At 37.0% G+C, this 22,373-nt stretch overlaps 1 protein-coding gene across 3 annotated transcripts in view; it reads right to left on the bottom strand.

Moving 5' to 3' along the window:
• ANKRD12 (ankyrin repeat domain 12) overlaps positions 1–22,373 on the bottom strand; it is a 70,584-nt gene that overhangs the window by 12,566 nt on the left and 35,645 nt on the right. For 2 of the 3 annotated variants that reach the window (XM_060775044.2, XM_067467465.1), the window contains 5 exons: positions 14,862–14,930; positions 10,871–11,017; positions 9,341–9,541; positions 6,099–6,241; positions 5,553–5,700 (listed from right to left, as the gene is read on the bottom strand). In XM_060775044.2, coding sequence (XP_060631027.2) covers positions 5,553–5,700; positions 6,099–6,241; positions 9,341–9,541; positions 10,871–11,017; positions 14,862–14,930 — 708 coding nt within the window. The remainder of the gene's footprint in view (positions 1–5,552; positions 5,701–6,098; positions 6,242–9,340; positions 9,542–10,870; positions 11,018–14,861; positions 14,931–22,373) is intronic. The other variant, XM_060775046.2, reaches the window with a different exon arrangement.

The following is a 22,373-nucleotide window of genomic DNA, read 5'->3' as shown; positions in this document are numbered from 1 at the left end:
TCTAAATGAAATTACAAAGGCTATAAATTATTTCTTGGAACATTAATATATGACTCGAACAATTGAATTAGAAGAAAGAGGGTGTTTCACTTTCTGCACAAAGCTAAAGTTGATATTGCATGCCTACAGGAATTCGCAAAGGGAAAAGACAGCCACCTTTTAAAACAAGACAGATATGCTCTGTCTGCAACTTTAAGAAAACGAATGGGGTTTTGTAATATGTCAATAGATGTTTGGCATCAGACAAAGTGTATGAGGACTAGAAGGATCCTAATAGTTAAGATAAAAATTCAGTATAGGTAAAGGTTGTCCCCTGATATTAAGTCCAGTCCTGTCTGACTCTGGGGGTTAGTGCTAATCTCCATTCTAATCTGAAGAGCCAACGTTGTCCATAGACACCTCCAAGGTCATCTGGCCGGCATGACTGCATGGAGCACTATTACCTTCTCACCGGAGTGGTAACTATTGATCTCACATTTGCATGTTTTTGAAGTGGTAGGTTGGAAGAAGCAGGGGCTGACAGAGGAAGCTCACGCCGCTCTCCGGATTTGAACCTGTGACCTTTCAGTCAACAAGCTCAGCAGCTCAGCGGTTTAACCCACTGCGCCACTTGGGGCTCCCAAATTCAGTATAAAATGGTAGTATTCGTTGGAATTTTTGCCCCAATGTAAAACAAAGGATACTTTTTTAAAAACCTATCACCCATATTAGCAGAGTGTGGGGGAAAAGAAATGATCTGGATGGGAGACTTTAATGGGGTAATGGATCCTAAATTAGATAGGAACTGTAAAATGAAAAAGGACAAAAGGGAAGGCAGACTCCCAGATTCGCTGCTGGGGGAACTCCCTCAATGGGAATTATATGATACATGGAGATTACAGAATCTAAATAGAAAAGAATATTCTCATTATTCACATATATATGGCATCTCATCAAGGATTGACTATATCTTTGCCACAAAGAAGTTGATAATGAAATCAGTAAATGCGGAATTACTACCTAGGGTGTTGTCAGACCACAATCCAGTTATGTTAAAGATAAAATGGGGTCAGTGGGAGAGAATATCCTGGAAGATAAATGAATATATTCTGAAAGATCCCAAAATCAAGGACAAGATGAAAGATGGTATACAAAACTATCTGAAAGATAACAAAAAGATGGCATTTCTGATAAGGTTATTTAGGAAACTGGGAAACTGGTAGTAAGAAGGTTACTGATCCAACAAAACTGCATTTGGTTCAAAGGGAAAAAGAAAGCACAAGCAGAAATCCTAACCAAGGTAAAAGAAAAAGAATTGGAGAAAGGCAAGTTTGATAGGAATGTAATACACCAAGATCTGACATGGCTACAGTAATAATGAGAACTGTTAATTGTGAATAAGATTGAAAGAATGATGTACAATAAATACAATTTTTTTGAAAATGCAAAAAACAAAAACAAACAAACAAACAAAACACCCAACCAGGGAAATTGCTGGTGTGGGAGCTGAAAGAGAACAAGAATAGGCAATTTGCTGTATGGATAAGAGATAAAGGAGAAATAAACACAGATATGAAACAAATTTGATTTTTTAAAAATTACTGTAAGAATCTTTACAAAAGGATCCAGACTGACACAGGGGAACTGATCAATACTTAAGACGAAATGAATATCCCAAAAATTTACTGAGGAAATTAACAAATATCTGGATACTACAGACCGATTATAATGGATGAGCTCACTAAAGCAATAGTTAAATCCAAAGTAAGCAAAGCTCCAGGCCTAGATGGAGTCTCTGCTGGATATTATAAGCTATATAAAGAAGAACTGGCCCCATTACTATTAGCAGTCATGAACCACAGTCTACAGAAAGGAGAATTTCCAGATTCATGGGCACACACTACCATACGTAGTCCTTATTCCCAAACAAGATAGAGATACAGAACACCGAAAAACTATTTGCGGATATTCTTGCAAACAGACTGAACTATATCTTAGTTAAAATAATACATGAAGATCAAGTAGGAATTCTCCCTGGAAGACAGCTAAATAAAAATGTGAGGACGGTGCTAAATATATTAGAACAGCATTTCTCAATCTGGGAGTCGGGACCCTGGGGGGATTGTTGCGAGGGAGTGTCAGAGGGGGCACCAAATACCATCAGAAAACACAGTATTTTCTGTTGGTCATGGGGGTTCTGTGTGGGAAGTCTGGCCCAATTCTATCGTTGGTGGGGTTCAGAATTCTCTTTGATTGTAGGTGAACTATAAAATCCCAGGAACTACAACTCTCAAATGTCAATGTCTATTTTCCCCAGACCCCACCAGTGTTCACATTTGGACATATTGAGTATTTGTGCCAAGTTTGGTCCAGATCTATCATTGTTTTAGTCCACAGTGCTCTTTGGATGTACATGAACTACAATTCCAAAGCTCAAGGTCAATGCTCACCAAGCCCTTCCAGTATTTTCTGTCAGTCATGGGAGTTCTGTGTGCCAAGTTTGGTTCAATTCCATCGTTGATGGAGTTCAGAATGCTCTTTGATTGTAGGTTAACTATAAATCTCAGCAACCACAACTCCCAAATGACAAAATCAACCCCCCCCCCCAATCCCACCAGTATTCATATTTCAGCGTATCGGGTATTTGTGCCAAATTTGGTCCAGTGAATTAAAATACATCCTGCATATCAGATATTTACATTATGATTCCTAACAGTAGCAAAATCACAGTTATGAAGTAGCAACGAAAATAACTTAAGGTTGGGGGGTCACCACAACATGAGGAACTGTATTAAGGGGTCGTGGCATTAGGAAGGTTGAGAAACACTGTATTAGAGGTTGCCGAACAAGACCCAAATAGACATATCGTGTTATTATTTTTAGATACAGAAAAGGTAAGTTGGGAATTTATACAAAAAGTGCTGGGAAGGTTTGGGGCTGACCCACAATTTAAGAAGGCAGTGAGGGCTATTTACTCCCAACAAAGAGCTAGACTAAGGCTTAATGGCCAGTTGTCCAACAGCATTGAAACCAGATAAGGCTGTCCCCATCACCATTTATACTGATGTTAGAAATATTAAACATCAGAATAAGAGAAGATAACAGTATGTAAGGAGTGACTATAAAAGGGCATGAATTTAAAATCAAAGCCTATGCAGACAATATGATTTGTATTTTAGGAGACCCAATACAGAGAATACCCAATACAGAGAATACAGATGCTAATGGAGATAATCAATAAATATAGGCTCAATTCGGGATCTGGAATTAACAAAGAAAAATCTATGTTTCTAACTAAAAACTTACCAACAAAAATATTGATGAATCAGAGAAATTATCAGCATGTAAGATGGTGTCAAAAGAAAGTATTCAGGCATATGGTTAACAAAATTTTTTTTATTTAAAGCAGAATAACTATGAGAGGGCCTGAAAAGAGGTTAAAAAGGACTTAAATAGGTGACAAAGAATCCAACTAACCTGGACGGGGAGGATAGCAGTAATTAAAATGATGGTATTATGAAAAATGTTATTTGCATTCCAAAATTTACCAATTATTAAAGGAGTAAGGACTTTTGAACAATAGAGGAAGGATCTAGTTAATTTCATATGAGCAGGTAAAAAAAGCCAGAATTGTACCTAGAAATTTGACAGACGCAAAAGACAGAAGAGGCTGGCCTTATTGGATCTTAAGACATTATTATGAAGCAGCACTTTATTTGGCTAAAAGAATGGATAAAATTAGAGAACCACCCTCTTCTTAACTTAGAGGGTCACAACCTTAGTTTTCGATGGCACGCCTGTCTCTGGTACAAAAAGGATAAGTTAAACAAAGACATTAATAACCATATAATAAGACCAAATTTGCTTATAATATGGAATAGATATAAAGGAGGGATGGTACAGAAAACTCAATTATGGTTTCACCTATTAGAAACAGTCTTAAGGCCAAGAACCAAAGATTAAATAAGATCTTATAGGGAATATTTATTTAAAGAAAAATATCATTGGAACCAAAAAGAAGAGATGAACTAAGTATTAACAATTGGTTTCAATTTTATCAACTATACAACTGATTTACAAAAAATGCGAGTACAATGCGAGAAAAAGAAATCTAAGTTGGAGTGTTTTTCGATATGGGAAATAAGGGCTTACTCTCCAGGTTATACCAATTCATTCTAGAATAAAATCTAGAAGATCATAGAATAAAACCTGTCATGATTTCTTAGGCCAGAGACTTGGGGGGGAAATAGAATTAGAGAACGGGAGTATCTCTGGAAAAAAAGGATTTAAATTCTCAGTAGCAGGGTCCATTAGAGAGAACTTATACAAACGTTTTACAGAAGCGATGTAACGCCACAGTTATTAGCTAAAATGGACAAAACCCACATAGGGGATTGCTGGAGATGTAAAAAAAACAGAAGGGTGTTTTTTTCCATGTCTGGTGGTCATGGCTGATAGTATTACAATTTTGGAAAGGGCTAGTTATGGAAACAAATAACATGCTCACCAATAAGGTCAAGAAAAGCCCAGCAGTGTGCCTTCTTGGTTGATTCAGAGAGGATATTAACCAGGAAGATAAAGAAATATGCCAATACAGCTTTGTTGCAACAAGAATGGTTATAGCAAAATCACAGGAGAAAGAGAACTACTCAAAAGCGATTGGAGAGAGAAATGAATAGATTGAATAGATGAATAGACAAATGGTCAAGCTGTTTAATGGACTTCGAGGTAAAAATAATGAAGTATTTGTAAACAAATGGTGGCTGGTCTTCACATATATTGGAAAGAAAGCAAAAGTTGACTTTAAGGATGCTGCAAGGGGAACTATTTAAGGAACTTACATGGGAAGGCATTATAGGATATAGATATCATAGTGAGCAGGGATGGAAGTCCACAGGTGTAGGGAAGGAAGGAATGTATTGTCTGCTGTGTTTGTTACTGTCTCTGTATGTTGCATGTTCTGTTTGTAAATGTATATCGCTGTTTTTCCTCTTTGTTTAAAATTTTTAAAAAATTAAGGAAACCACAGCCCTGAATCTGCAAGACATGAGAGGGGCTTTTGATAATAATGTGACTTGAGCTTGTTTGGAGGTTCTAGCAGGGGAGCGCAGCTATCGTAAACCCGGGACCGAAGACTGGAGACCTCGGTACACTCCTTCTATACCTGGGACGTCGTCCTCTTCCACCGAGCGCGCAGCTTCGGGAGGGACGCACATGGAGCGGTGAGGGAGGAAGGGGACACCCGCCTAGCCAGCCAGATCAGCCAAATCAACCCTGGCGATCAATGGGGTGACAGATGTCGCAGCCAGATCGCCCTCACATCTAGTCTCTAATTCATAGTTCACCATAAGCTGAAGCTGACTTTTCAGTAATAACAACAACAATATTGTTTTAGATTCACATTTTGCTTATTTTCAATGTACCTCAGATTGTAGTTCATTTATTTTGTTCCAAAACACTCAGTAGGAATTACTGAGTGTTATGGAACAATATAGTCCTGACTTAGGCTTTGTGACCTGGTCCTATATTTAAAGTTTACAACAATGTAAAGATAATGAGTCATTTTTGCTTACCTGAACAATCATCTTCATCATCAGAAATTGGAACTTCTCTTTTCAATAATAGTTCCAGTTCTTCTGTATCTGCTACATCAACAGGTCTTTCTCCATGTTTATTGGCCTGAAATGGATTTCCACCATGTCGGAGAAGCAGCTTTACAATCTGAAACATGATGTATATAAATCTTTCACAATCAATACATAAAAACAGATTGGATAGTGTATTGGAATCAGGGATCTATCTTTATTATGTTCTTATTATTTAAGATATCATGTACACTTAGGGACCCTATATAAATAAAAAGGATAGTGAGCAGTACTGAAATCAGCACACACATATTTGCAAACAGTCCACTGTGTATGACTGTTTTAGAATAGACCGTTGATAAAAATACAGCATTAAGCATCAAAAAGAGGTGAAACTTTTATAACAGAATTGTTCAATGATTTTAGAGAACAATCTAGTACTGAAATAGAACCTGTTAGACTATGTTTAATGACAATTGATCATTACACTTATACATGAAGTATTATTTTATTTATTGCCTACATGGTAAATACCTTTCTGTGCCCACTGCTTGCAGAATCATGCAGTGGTGTATCGTCATCTAGTCCTTGAGTATTTACATCGGCCCCTGCTGCTATCAAGACCTTAGCAACATCATAATAACCAGCGTTACATGCTTCATGGAGTGGTGTCCAACCTGTCAAAAGAGAGGCCAATTGATTTTTGTTTTAGTATTTTTACCATAACCTGTTCAGTATTTGATCTAAATATTTTAAAAACAAATTTCTCACATTAAGGAAAGTTTTTACCTCAAAAAACAAAAACAAATAATTACACCTAATTATAAAGCTTGCAATTTTCTTACATTTTAGATACTTTTTTCTGTTGTTTTGTAAAGACTGTAATACATTTTAATATTAATTTGAAATGAATTTTTGTGTGTCTCTGGGAACACAGGTTTTTCTCATGTATTATAAATGTTATATATATTAGAGAGAGAGGGGGAGAGAGGGAGAGGGAGAGAGACGCACATACACACAATACAAGTTAAGGTTGTGAATTTGCAAAGTAACATTTTAAGCAACAACTTCAGTTCAACTAAAGAACAGCAGTACAAAAGCCACCTGAGATGGTTTTTATTGACTTATTAAGAAATCCTTCCAGGGAAGAAATGTATCTTGGCTTTTAGGTACAATAGTGTTTACTGTGGGGCTGTTTTATCTCTCATGCAAGTTTTTCATGTTTCAGCTTCTTTCCCTCTGTCAGGAGTGGTGCCATACTTTGTTTCCCAAACTCTGCTTGCATGAGCAGAATCACTTCTACAAACGTGTTATTTAGTGCCAGTTCTTCTCCTCTAGCTATAGCTTGCTGAACCTCCTAGGAAATGAATTTGGAGGCCTAGAAGAATCCTTTAGATAAACATGTGGTGGGTAAGAATGATAATAACTACCAGTAGTATCTTCCAAAGCAGGCTGTTAGGAACTGTGGAAGTCCAAAACACCCAGAAGGTTGAAGTTTGCCATGCCTGTTTTAGAGGCATATGTATTAGCTCGCTGAACAGACCAAATAGTTTGTTTAATGTAGCATTCTATCAATGGCAAGTGGAACATGCAAAAAAAAAAATGTACAAGCAGAATATGATGGCAAAATTATGTTTGTCCATCGATTGCAGTTAAAGATATCCAACTGAAAGTGAAAGCTCTGTTTTAAGCTTTTGCAATTCACACGGCTATCCTCTACTCAAGGGGTTCTCAAACTTGTTCAGCTGCAGAGCCCTTTTTGAAGCAAAAGTTTCTCGTGGGGCCCCAAGAAATGTTTATATATAACTAGCCGTTCCCCCGCCACATGTTGCTGTGGCCAAGTCTGGTGATCTGGATTTCTTTTTTTATTTTTTATTTTGGTCGTGTCAGGAGCAAGTCGCTTCTGGTGTGAGAGAATGGGCCGCCTGGAAGGACGTTGCCCAGATGATTTTTGATGGAAAATAAAGTAATGGTTTCTAATACTCAAATATCAATTTTTTGAGTGAAGGACATACATTGGGTTGTTAGGGGTCTTGTGTCCAAATTTGGTGTCAGAATACAATATTTAAACTGAAGAATAATTTTAACCAACATAAACTTTACAGTATTTCAGTGGAAGACCCAGGAGCCATCCAGTCCATTTTTTTCTGTCATGTAGGAAAAGTACAATCAAAGCACCCCCTGAGCAGCAGGAGGGAATTGGGTTTGGGAAGCAAGGAAGGCAAGGGGAAAAGGATCTGGGTGGGGAAGAAGGCTAAGGAAAAAGGCTTTTGGCAGCAAGAGAGGCGGGAGAGGGGGAGGAGCAGGAAAGGGGAGAGAAAGCTTTGAAGGGGGGGAGGAGGCAGGAGGGGGAGGGAAGCACGGAGCCCCTCAGTATGCTTCATGGAGCCCCAAGGGCTCTGCAGTGCACACTTTGAGAACCATTGCTATACTCTATTAATAAAAACAGGAATTTATAGTCATAGCTACTTATTTCTCATCATCATTTTATTTGGACACAAAGCCGGTAATAAACTACGAACTAAAGGTCAAGGGAAAAATTATGCTATACATTCCAAATATTGCTAAATTATAAATCTCATCATATCTCACCACTGCCCACATTGATTAACATCAAAGAAAAGTTGAGTTCATCAACATCTGTGATTACAGACATATGCATACTGTGATGAGGATCCTGTGATAAGCTGCAGGTTCCTCATCATCACAGTTCACACAGTATTTTTAAAATAAAGAATCACGTTGAATATTGTATTGTCGAGGCCTGTTGAAAACTAGGAAAATTGGGTTTATATAGCTGTGAAAAGTCCAGGGTGGGAGAAAGAACTCTTGTCTGTTGGGGCTTGGTGTGAATGGTTCAATTCACACCAACTGAATTGGTCAGGCATTTGATGGCCTGACAGTTTTTAGAGGTGGCTTGTTCCTGCCTGAGGGAATCCTTTGTTGAGAGGTGATTAGCTGTTCCTGATTGTTTCTTGTCTGGGGTTCCCCAGTGTTTGAGGTTTTTATTTCTTTATTTACTGTTATAATTTTAGAGTTTTTTTAAATACTGATAGCCAGATTTTGTTCATTTTCATGGTTTCTTCCTTTCTGTTGAAATTGTCCAAATGCTTGCGGATTTCAATGGCTTCTCTGTGTAGCCTGATATGGTAGTTGTTAGAGTGGTCCAGCATTTCTGTGTTCTTAAACAATATATTATAATTATAGATGCAGGCAAAACATCAGGAGAGAATGCTTCTAGAACATGGCCATACAGCCCGAAAAATCCTACAACAACCTACTTTAAATATTACATCAATTAGCATGTGTTGGAATTTACAACAGTATGTGAAAACCTTGAACTCCTGAATAAAATGTAGTTGTTTTACAGACTGAATAAAAACTGCTATCAAACCAAGGTGTGTCCAGTTATATCCCTATTCAGGAAGCTGTTCATTACAGTGTTCTTCAACTTGAGCTTTTGATTTTTTTTAAAAGCACAAACTTAACCAAATAACTTTCTCTACAATTGCTGGAAAAAAAATGTAAGAACATCTTCAAAATACAATCAACAACAATAAACAATCAAGACACTATGTAAAATTCTACTGAAATGTATAGGACTTGCTATCACCCAACCAATCTATTTAGGAATGAAGCAGACATTCACAGCACACTTTATTTTACATTGCAAATTAATGTTACATTTGGGACAGGGTTTGACACATGATAAAATGTCTCATGAATTTACTAACTATAAGACACACTAGAGTTCATAAACTACTTGTCAAACTTACCAGCAAAATCTTTCACATTCACATTTGCACCTAGACTGATTAACTCTTTAACTTGTTTAATATCACCTCTAATGGCTGCTGTATGTAAGGGAGTCTCGCCTCGTTCATTTCTTTTATTAACTTTGTCTTTTTGTCTTGATGAAGAGCTTGGTGTTTTCTTTTGTGTTGGTGTTGTCTGTAAAGGATGATTTAAATTGGGATCTACAAAATAAATGTTAAAACATAAAATAAGTAGATCTGTCATACTGAATAAAATTCCTTAACTAAAGCTATCTTCAACCATCTCATTTACTTATTTATTTAAATGCACAAACACATCTATCTATCTATCTATCTGTCTGTCTGTCTGTCTGTCTATCTATCTATCTATCTATCTATCTATCTATCTATCTAATGTGAGGGGTCTAGTATAAAATATTGTAATTAAAGCTGATTTGTAAAATGTCATACTTCTATCACATACAAATAAAAATAAAGAAACAAAATACAGCAGGGACACATACACAAAGCAGACACTGAAGGGACCCAGATTAGGAGAGACAGCGACTACACTTCAACTTATGCCTCTTTATGAATAGCTAATATGGGAAATTCTGGTGCTAAAATGTTAGTATAATGACAATAGGATATAGCATCAAACCTTTGCAAAACCTGACCAGCATTTGGTGTTAGCAATATTTCTTTTACCTCAGTTCAAGAAATATGTGTGTTCTACATATACTCTCTGTTGTATTATTGCAACAGCATTGTATTTGTCTTTAAACAAAACATTATTTTAAAATTTTAATTCATCTAATCAAGATAACAACAATTTTCGCGTTTAATTTTTTTCTAGGCATTCATAAAACAAGTGAGTTTAGGATTCACTGCTGTTTGATAGCAGCTGAGGCTGCACATTGGAGCAAATATTGTATAGACAATACAAAATAAACTTTATGTGCTTCAGCTAAATCTAAACTTCTTAATAGTAACTATTAGAGAAAAACCCCAAAATGAACTGTTCCACAAATGTTCATAATTATATAATGGCATTTCCTGTCATATCTGATTTAATCGTTTTCTTCAGATTTCAAATCTGAAAAAAGTGTTTAGGAGCCTTTATAACATACTGTAATAGAAAACAAACATGAATAAAACTATAACCTGCATACACTGAAACCCAACGAGTAAAAATAGGTAAGTCACAATACTATGCCCTGTTATGCATATATGAGTTTTACTTTGGCTGATTCTCCATAAACAAGCTTAATGGATTAACTGTACATTATGAAAATGCAAGGAATATAATTTGGAACTTTTACTAGTATCAGTTGAGCACTGATCATTTCTAATTTCAGGTATGTAACCAACTAAACACAATAATGAGCTTGAGAGAGAACATATGTGCCCACTGAACAAATATAGTTTATTTATTTAATTAGAGTATTTATACCCTGATTTTCAGCCCCAAAAACTCTTACAAAGAGTTAATAATTTCATCAGTTGGTGCTGATCCAAGAGTATAAGGAGAGGAAAAGAAAATTGTATTACCTGGACTGTTGTCTCTGGCAGTCATCTGCATAAGAAGGGCCATCTGTTTGCGCTCTGATAGAGGGTAACCGAAAAGAATACTAACAGGTGCTGCTTTCTTACTTCCTGATTCTTTTTTCATTTTTTTCTTCTCTGGGACTTCTTTCTCTGGAAATACCCACAGATTTATAAGAACAGCAAAATGTTGTCAATTATTCCAGATAAAACACTAATCAACAAATAGAAGAAATTTAACATTTGACATGAAGTATAAAATTTCAGGTTCTTCAGGTAGAAAAAAACAAGTACTGTACAACAAGTATTATCTCAAAAGTACTGTCTTTCACTGTGTAATAGATGAACCCCCTGCTCAATTTTGGGGGGATAAGGGATGTATGACTATTATACAGAGACCTTTGAAGGGTTTCTTTCACCAAGTAATAATCCCTATGAGGGCTCAGTAGCATGAGAAGGTGATGCTTCACCCATCCACGTAGCTGCATCTTCAAAAGCGACAGCCGCATGGGCATGTAAAGTGTCACCCGCCCATGCAGCTGCGCCCTAAAAGACAGCATTCATGTGGGCGGAGGCCGGCACACCTGCCCTTGATTTGCCGTGGGAGCAAGTCAACCACCACAGCACCAAAAAGGCAGTTGCACCCAGGCCTGTAGCTGGGGGTGTGGGGGTTAGGGGTTCAACCCCCCCCCTGAAATTTTTCAGGTTTTTTTTTTAAAAAAACTGGTTTACTCATGAATTTTAACTGGTTAACCAAATCCCCACGCTAAGTCTATGAGACGCAAAAAAATCCCTCCAGAACTGCAAGCACTATCTCAAGCAAATATTGACAATTTATTCACACTGTCATTACTTGCAGCAATAGCCAATGTAGTGAAGCAACCAAGTTGGGGGGAGGGGAGTGTTGAATGCTCTCATTAAGGAGGCCAGACTTGGTGGAGGTGGTTGACAAGGGCAGAGCTGCAGGTTATTGAAGGCTGCTCTGCCCCCGGCTGTACTCTTTGCTTCAGCATGAGCTTGGAGGAAGGTTTCAAACCCCCCCCCCGCGAAATTTTCACACCCCTCCCCCCAAATTTCAATCCCTCCCGAAATTTTTTTCTGACTATGGCCTGGGGAAGTGAACTAAGAAGAGTGTGACTATTACCAAGGGAAGAACAAAATACCAATTATGTGATGAAATACAGCATTTTGCTTAGCAGAATGGAGTCAGTGTGACAGTGGCAAGATTGTTGGCATCAGTTGTGGACACTCATGTTCAAATTCCTGACAAGCACTGGAACTCATTGTGTGGCACCAATAAGCAGGTTGGGTTTTGTTTTTGTTTTTTTGTTTTTTGCTTAATCCAGGAATTAGCAGAATTGAAGCTTGTTTTTCACTAGACCCAAGTTGACCAACCACAACAAAGCACAGAATTCACACATATGGACATAATTAAGATACCTCTAAGCACACGCTTGCCTCAAGAATTGTCAGTACCCCAACTTAAGTAGGCAAGCAGATCCTGCCATTAACAAATTTTTACCTGTTCATACCATCTCTCTTGACTGCAATAGCCTACCCTTCAGGCTACCCTTGGTCTAACCCCAAGCATGTACAAACTTTGGCCCTACAAGTGTTTTGGACTTCAATTCCCACGTCTTAACAACCAGTAAGATGGCTGGGATTTCTGGGAGATGAAGTCCAAAACACTTGGAGGACCAAAGTCTGTCCATGCCTGATATAACCTATTGGCTAAGGTGCAACTGTAACTAACAAACCAGAAGCAATAATGGCTTTGAGCCAATAGTGAACTTCCCCAATGTGGGATGAAGTGAGATATGAGACGTGCTAAACTGTTTTTCTTATATAAGTATTTCTTCCTGAAATTACATAATTGTAAGGACAAAAATGTATTTCCTATATTCTATACCCTGATGGTGCATTTATGTAAATGTCTACTTAGAAGTAAACTCTGCTAAATTCGATGATACTTTATTTCCCATAAGTGAACAACACAATGGCCTAAACTCTTATTTATTACTTCCTTTCAATAACAAAGTTGAATGGTTTCCAAATTGCTCTTTTGGGAAAAAGTACAAGAGAAGTGTGTGATCAAGAGAATTACTGGTGACACAACAAAGAATGTAAGAGAAAATGTAAATGTGCCCTGCATCTATTCTAATCAACTATTCTTCTTACTATGACACAATTCTCCAAATTCCTCTCCATCTATTTACAGGTTCAAGGCTTGATGGTCACACAATGAAGATTCCCCCCCCCCCCCGAGAGTAAAATAATTGTGTATGTAATTATGCATTTCTATTAAGCAGACAATTATTTTATAAAAAGATTATGCTATAAACGTATTAAAATTTTCACTATCTCATAGTTCCATTTTGTCTAAAACATCTTTTTCACTACAACTTTCATTTTCAATTAAGCAAAATAATAGCTGTTTATTGTGTTCTTTGCTTAATTCTTCTTTAAAGGCAAGTAACACTGAAAACCCCAGTTGCACAATATATACCTATGTTTATGTATGTAAAATGATTAATTTAAAATCAGTATAAAAAGTAAGTGACAAGCTTTGATTAATGATTTCCCTTTGCACACATATATTTGCAGTTCCATAAAAATGATGTACAAATATGTTTGGCATGATTTGATGTTGGTAAGCTGTTATTTTTATAATAAAAGTATCTTGCTTGATAAATTTAACTGTTCTTTTAGATGACTTAAATACTTAGCACAGTTCAAACTCAACGCTTTAAATTGTTTTTCAGACACCTGCTGTATACATATATACAATACTGGATGGATAATGAATACTTTAAAAATGATCTTACAAAGGAGACTCATACATCTTGTAGCTACAGGGACTAGAGCAGGTATGGGCAAATTCAGCTCTCCAGATGTTTTAGAATTCAACTCCCACAATTCCGAATAGCCAATTGTGGGAGTTGAAGTTCAAAACACCTGGAGGGCCAAATTTTGCCCATGTCTGGGTTAGAGTAAGAAAGACCAGTCCCACTGCAAGGTGAGAAAGTACTATGCCAGTTCTGTTCATGGAACATTCTGCAGCGGGAAGTCTTATTTCTGGTAGCAGAAAAAGGGCATTTTGGGAGTAGGGCTGGACAAAGAAAGACCAGGTTGAATTCACTACATTCTGTCAAAAGGGGCCCAGATTGCTTCCCCTAACTACGCTATAGCGGTTTGAAGGTTATTCCTTGCTTACTGATTCTAATTGAGAAAATATATAAGACCACAAACTGTCAGGCTGAAGCACCACTCAGAAACCAGCAGGCATGAACCAGCAAGGCTTGGGATAAGATTTATTTATTTACAACATTTGTATCCCACCCATATCATCCTGAAGGCGACTCAGGGTGGCGCACAAGTCAGCAACAATTATATGCCATATATAACAATACATACATCAATAAAAAGCAAAAACATCACAATACATTTAAAAACCATAAAATCAATGAATAATAAAAATTATAAAAACTATGTCTTATTCAAATCCTCAACCGTTCCATCATTCTAGCCATTCCTATGGTAAATCTCTTTGGTAATCTCATTTAGGATCACTCAATTTGGTGTTGCACAGAAAATTGTTAAATAGCATAATAATATATAAGAGTAAATAAACATTAAGATGTTTATTTACTCTTGTATATTATGTGCTGTGCCTTATTTTTCTGTTTAGCATTCTAACTGCGGTCAGTACAGAAAGATTTTTTTCTAAATAAGTTGGTAGTGCACCATAACTCTTACCTTCCACTACATGTATTTATTTATTTATCATAGAATAAATGTCAACAGAAGGAACAAATTTTATTCTTGTATACTTTGGGTTCCCCATTGTATGATGACACATACTACTGCTTTATTAAGTGGAAGTTACTTTAAAACAGTTCAATAGCACAGAAAAAAAAAGAACCAACAACTATGGTTGCAGCATAAAAATATTAAAATAAAATGTAACTATAGAAAGTACACCCAATAATCCATTTACCTGAATATGTCCTGTAAGTAGATATTAATCTCTCCCCCCAGCTTTCATTTGTATGTCCTGGATCTGAATCTACAGAATAAAGAAGACACGGGAGAAAAGAGATGGAGGAGAGCAAGAGGACGGAAGTGTGGCATACAAGAGCGAAATACTAACATAAAGCTTCCTATTTATTTCATCACACCATTGTGGCAGTTTCACAATGCTACAGAAAAGTCATAGAACAATAACTCCTAGTTATTAACATGACAATGTGTGATTTCATGAGGAAATATTGCAGAAAATTTGTGGAGGATATACTTGATTGTGCAACCTTTTTGCTTAGCATTCTACCTCAGAGTTTCTTTGTATGAAAACTATCTTACTGCCATTACATTAATGTTAACAGGAGAAGAAGACTGACAAAGAACAAGTGATTTCTCGGTTTGCACAACTCCACATTTCTACCAGGTCATCCAGGTTCCTCATCCACAATTGAACACAAGATGAACACACAGCATTGAGATTCTGTAGCTACAAAGTAGTGTACAGGCCTGTAGCGAGGGAGGGGGGTGTTAGGGGTTCAACCCCCCCCCCAAAACATTTCAGGTTAAAAAAAATAAACCTGGTTTACTCATGAATTTTAACTGGTTAACCAAATCCCCATGCTAAGTCTATGAGACGCAAAAAATTAAGAGTCCCTCCAGAACTGCAAGCACTATCTCAAGCAAATATTGACAATTTATTCACACTGTCATTACTTGCAGCAATAGCCGATGTAGCGAAGCAACCAAGTTGGGGGGGGGGTATTGAATGCTCTCATTAAGGAGGCCAGACTTGGTGGACGTGGTTGACAGGGGCGGAGCTGCAGGCTATTGAAGGCTGCTCTGCCCCCTGCTGTGCTCTTAGCTTTAGCATGAGCTAGGAGGCAGGTTTCAACCCCCCCCCCTCCAATTTTCAAAACCCCTCCCGAAATTTTCAACCCTCCCCAAAAAAATTTTTCTGGCTATGGCCCTGGTAGTGTACAACTGTATTCTTTCATATTTAGCAATACTTTTAACTTTAAAATTCTTAAATCTTTTAGCAGTACAAGTAGAAAGGGGGACTAAAGATCAAGATGAAACCATTACGTTAGAGAAGACTGAAACTGTAACATACTGGGGAGCATATTCTAAACCAACTGATCATACTTCAAAGACTTCCAGAAGTCTGTTACAGTAGGGCATAAACATGGATTTTGTCTGCTGTTTTTAAAACTAAAATACAGTTCCAACTGAAATCACAATCTATTAATTGAACTGAATGTGATAGCAAGGAAGGATTTTTATACCTACAACATAACAAATTCAAATCATGTCAGAATTATATTAAGACTAGAATGAAATTCAAAAGTAATTCCTCAAACACAATGGCCTGGGCTCAATAAAGTGTGAGTAGGAAGCATTCAGTCATGACTTGTGTCCTCTACATAAGTGTACTATCAATGGGCCATTGCTGAGCCTGGAACGTTGCAGCGGTGGCTAGGGGGGCTTTCGCACAATTAAAACTTGTGCGCCAGCTGCGCCCGTACCTTGGGAAGTCAGACTTGGTCAAGGTGGTCCACTCTCTTGTTACATCCAGGAAATACTACTGTAACACACTCTACGTGGGGTTGCCTTTGAAGACAGTTCAGAAGCTTCAAATAGTCCAACGAGAGGCAGCCAGGTTAATAACTGGGGCAGCATACAGGAAGCACACAACTCCCATGTTACGTCAGATGCACTGGCTGCCTGTTTGCTTCCGGGCACAATTCAAAGTGCTGGTTTTGGCCTATAAAGCTCTAAATGGCCCTGGCCCAGTTTACCTGTCTGAATGTATGTCCCTTTATGAACCACTGCAGAAACTCAGATTTTCTGGGGAGGCCCTGCTCTAGGTCCTGCCACCATCACAGGTGCGTTTGGTGGGGATGAGAGACAGGGCCTTCTCAGTGATTGCCCCCGATTATGGAACTCCCTTCCTGGCAATATTAGATCAGCCCCCTCTCTCCTGTCCTTCAGAAGGATGATGAAGACCTGGCTGTGGGACCAAGCCTTTGGGACAGTGCAATGAGGCAAAATGGTGTCCTGAGATAGTTTTAAAGCAACTGATTTTAATGTGGATATAAGTGATTTTAATGTTTGTATATATTTATGGTTTTCTGTCCCAGTACTGAATGTTCGCCATATATATGTTGTGCTCCACCCCAAGTCCCCTGTGGGGTGAGAAGGGCAGAATAGAAATGTTTTAAATAAATAAATACATTTCTATATTGGAGCAACTTAGGCCTACTCTATGTCTTACAGGTTAATGGTGCTAGTAGTAGTGTTATGGAGGGAGGAAGAGGAGGTAGATAGAAAAGGAATGTAAAGTAAAGAGATATCTAAATAATTCTGCAGTGTCCACACAATGAAATTGTATTTTTAAAACTTTGAAATTTACCATATCTCAATTCATTCTCAACTACCATCAATACACATTATATTGTCAAAACTTGGCCATACACAAAAATTCTTCCAAAGTTCAATAAAGCAAATAAAATTTAATAACAAAATGCAAGTACAGGCAGTCCCTGAGTTACAAACAGGGGTGAGACAACAGGAAGTGAGATAAATCTATCCCTAAGAAGGGAAATTTATTCTTGGAAGAGTTATCATGGGAAAAAAGTGTCTCCCCTGAAGCTTTCTCAACAATCCTTGTTTCCACAACAAGCCATTTTTTTCAAAATTCAATTATCACAGGGACAGAAATGGAGGTGAAATTTTCTGAACGGTGACACATGCAACAAAACAAACACCACAGGAATGTTAACCCTTCTTTTGCTATCGAAAGCTTTAAAAGGTATATTTTTAAACCTACAGAACCTTTCTTGTTTGTAACATGGGAGCTGCCTGTACTTGAAATCCCCTCCAAAAAAGCATCTGAGTCAATATAATGTTTTTCTACCAGCAATGTATTGTAGTAGTTTGGGGTTCTAACATACAAATAGAAGAAATCGCAACAGTTTATTAATGAACACATACTAACTACATAACTAAACCTCACAAAGAGGTCATAGACACAAAAGCTCATGAAAGAATCATTAAAAAATCACAATGTAATTGCTATGAAAATTAACTGTGAAGTGACCACAAATCGACTAGCCTGCCTCTATTTATATAGGGCTAAGTTCTAATAAGCTTTATGCTTCCCCAGGAATTCTTGAAGGATCGAGAATGAGTGAGAAACTTCTCAAATGTAGTTCTAAGAAATCACTCAGGCATCCAGTTCCAGGAACGACCATTAAAGCGTGGCACATGGTAAGAGTGTGTGTGATAGGTCAGCATTCTTCTCAGCTTCACTGTCTGCCCGTCTTGTACTACAATACTTTTGGAGCTAGTTACAGCAGAATGACTAAGCATTTTCTGCTAGAGGATGCACAAAATTCAATTTGGCAAATTTCAGTTCAGAATGTAATTTCTAGTTTTCTTATTTTGATTCTACTTTTTGTTTCTTATTCTTCAATTTAATTCCATTTTCTTTATTTTATTTTCCTGGACCAGCTGCAAAACACTTGGGAAGTGCATGTGGAGTCCTTAGGGCTCTACAGAGCACAGGCTGGGAACCACTGGTCTAGTCTATGCCACAACAACCTGAAAAAATTCACATAACCACATTCAGCTTCTCAGAAAGGTATATTACAGGTACTATTTCACATATTTAATGTATACTGACTATTTTAAAAAAAAGATTTCTATGAGACTAAAGATGGATTACTGTCATTTCTAAAAAAGGAATAGTATTCTATAAATGTGAGCATTTATTATTATGTATATGAGCCAAGAAAAAGAATGCCCTAGGAGTACTGGACTCCCAATTAATTCAAAACAGAATACTGGCTTTCAATTGAGATTGAGTTTTTGTATTCTGTTAATTTAATCTTAATTATCTTCATAGAAGTACAATTCTAATAAGATTCCCAGCATGATGTAGGAAAAACCATTGAACAAGTATTTTGGTTTTATGATATTTAATTTTAATCCAAGTATTTTGCATGCACATCATAAAAATGTTCAGCAGGTTTCTTTATGGCTGAACATTATATTACATACATAATTTACAGCCAAGTCTAGCTTCCTTTTTTCATTTAATAAGCATGCAGGTGGTGAATTAGGCCAATCATGCATAGGCAAAAAAGCAACAGCAACACAAAACATCAATTAGCCCAATGGAGGATTTTTTAAAAGTCTCAACCTAGCTTGGGAGAGTGGATGAAGAGGGCAGGGGGACAGCTGTATGGGGAAGGCTCAGACATTTACAAACAGTGTGTGGTGGTCTAGATCTAAACTGGAACTCCTCCTTAATAAAAAGTAAGTAAGGTTAAACTTGATGCTAATATTTAACACAGCATGCAGTGTTACTGGAATGACTCTGGCACAAAGCACTTCTGCCATTCCAATGCAAAACACAGAGATTCTGACACTTTATAAAGCATTTCAGAACCATAATACCATGATTAACAAAGAACAAGTCATGCCAAACTAATGCTTCTTTCAGAACCCCATGAGAAAACATACTCAATAAATGTATGTGTATAATCTATTTTCTCACAGAACATTCAGTTTTATGTATTAATATTTAAAATCTAGTAATGAAATACACAGCTATAGCTTTTAAAAGTTAGCACAGAGATTATACAGATTTATGACAAACTGCCGCTACACTTTAATATTTTTATTTGAGAGTCGAGGTTTTCAATTCCTTTAGCGCCAGACTAATTAGTCAGTAACACTATCTCTCCAACTTAACTATTATTTTCTTGTCCGGTGCATATTTTAGTAACTGAACAGACAGCTTTATTTATTATAAAATCACTAACATTTTGAGATTCTGGAAAAAGTATTTTTTTTCCTGTTTTTATCCCCAGGAAGAAGAAATTTTGTGAAAATACAGAAATGCTACCTTAGCAAGATTTACATATTATATTAGCAGGATTTACAGACTAAATTATAGTAAATTAGCAGTATTCAATTTAAGAACATAAAACACATTATACAGTATATAATTTACCTTGGCATAAAAGTATGTTAAACATATTAATCGTACTTTTTAAACATTTTTGTTACAAATGGCGCTAAAAGGTTGCAAACAGTAAGGAATCCAAAAACAATAAGAAAATAAAAGCAGAAGAACTTATCAATGTTAGTTTAAAAAAAAGTCTTTGCTACTGGTCTATAGTGTCAAACAGATGTAAAGCATTAATTCCTATATAAAGAACCGAAAAAAGGAAATCCAGAACAGGAACTGCAATGATGTGAGATATATGTAGTCTGACATCAAAGATTTTCAAAAAGCGTATGAGGGACAAATATATGAATACGGGTCACATATTTTATTCTTAATTCTTAAAGAGTATATTGCACAATCTGTATTTTCTGATTTTTCTTGGAAAAAATGTTTTGAGAGAAAAAAAGTACTTTTTCTGGATTTCCCCATTCCCCCCCCCCCCCCAGAGACATTCATTACTTTATAGAGAAGATTCAGACTGCAGTCTTGAATGAATTAGGCAGGAAAGCTATAGAACTGGGAGGGCAATATAACAGATGAGGAAAAGAAGTCCATTATTCACTGGCAACTATTTCCAGTGCAACTCCCAGGATGTTATGTCAGCAACACCTGGCTTAAAGGCATATCTGCTTCTAGGAAACTATTGGCCATAGGGTCTAGACCAAGGGTCTTAAAACTTTTTAAACAGAGGGCCAGGTCACAATCTCTTAAACTGTTGGAGGGCCGGATTATAATTTGAAAAAAACATGAATGAATTCCTATGCACACCGCACATATCTTATCTGTAGTGCAAAAAACACATAAAAACAATACAATAATTAAAATGAAGAACAATTTTAATAAATATAAACTTATTAGTATTTCAATGGGAAGTGTGGGCCTGCTTTTGGCTAATGAGATAGGATTGTTGTTGTTGTGTCCTTTCAAGTCGTTTCAGGCTTAGGTTGCTCCTGAGAAAGGGCCGGGTAAATGACCTTGGAGGGCCGTATCTGGCCCCCGGGTCTTAGTTTGGGGACCCCTAGTCTAGACTCTATCCACTGAAGAACAGTTTGAGAATAACATTGAATCTAGAAGTGCTCTAACTTCTGCCAAAGATTTTTTTTTTATTCTAAAGGTTCTCCTCTACCTCTCCTGTCAGTATACCACCACCACCATAATCAGAATAATACATTACAGCCAAACCTTAGAAAGCTAAAAAAAAGCATTAGGGACAAAAAAAAACCCCAAAATAAAACAACCCCCCCCCCCCAAAAAAAAACACCAGGGAATCTCTTTTAAAACGAGTAGCTTTAAGAGCCTGCTGAAGTAAAGTCACCTATACTGTTTATTTAAATATGGCAACATAGGATCTAGACCCAGGTGCACCTTTCAGATACAGTTCCAGTTTCTAGTTTTAGTTTTAACTCCTACAAGATACCAGTTCAGGTATTTCACTAGCAGCCCAGATGCAAATAAATTTATTGAATATACTTACATTCTGGAGTTAAAACAATGCTGGTTGCCCTTAGGGACAACCTATCCATAAATATTTTTAAGAGAGAAAATTGACATGGGAAATGCCATGTTCCTTAGGACAATATCACATTAGCATTCTAAGTGGAAGTCTCTGCTTTGCGATTTCCCTGTTTGCTTCTACAGAATTATGGGAAATGTAGGGAAGTTGAGGACCTCTCCAGATGGGAATTCCAAAGTCCCTGCCCTAAACTACATTTTCCAGTATTTTGCAGGAGCAAATTGGGCAATTGGGAGATGAAAACTTCTGTTCTATAACACTAATGTGATCTTGTCCTAAAATTCTCAAATATCTCTCAGCAGCTTCTTCTACAACACAGTTATTCAGTGTTCAGTATGCAATAGTTAGGTGCCGTATGATCAGGCAGTTGACTCATTTGGACTGAATTCCTTAATTGTAAACTATAATCTCATACAAAAGCAATTTGCAAGATTGGCAGTATTGTGAGGTATCATCTCAACAAGAAACCAAATGCCTTATAAAATATTTTCTAAATATATGATATTGTATTGAGCTCTATATAGTGTATTTTTCCAAGTCACTAAGAAGCAACTAAACAATGTTCACAATAATACTTCAGCTAAGAGCCTAGGCCTTATATTACGGACATTAGACTAGCACCATCTCTAATGGTATTCCACAAAAAAAGTGAAGACCTGGCTGTTTGAGCAGGCGTTCGAATAATCAGTGCAATGATTGGTTAATGAACACTGGAATGGAACAATGGATGACGAATCTGGAACATGTTTTGATGACGAGACGACAGTGAATGGGTATTGTAGTAACTGTTTATTAATTGTGTAATGTGTTAGGTTGTTAACTGTTTTTATACTGTAGCACTGAATTTTTGCTGTTCGTATTTGTTGTGAACCGCTGTGAGTCGCCTTCGGGCTGAGAACAGCGGTATATAAGTAAGGTAAATAAATAAATAATAAATATATATATAAGGCATTTTTATAATC

This window comes from Anolis sagrei, chromosome 4 (assembly GCF_037176765.1).
Source record: "Anolis sagrei isolate rAnoSag1 chromosome 4, rAnoSag1.mat, whole genome shotgun sequence".
NCBI classification, from domain to species: Eukaryota; Metazoa; Chordata; class Lepidosauria; order Squamata; family Dactyloidae; genus Anolis; species Anolis sagrei.
This window is presented reverse-complemented; position numbering and strand designations above follow the sequence as displayed.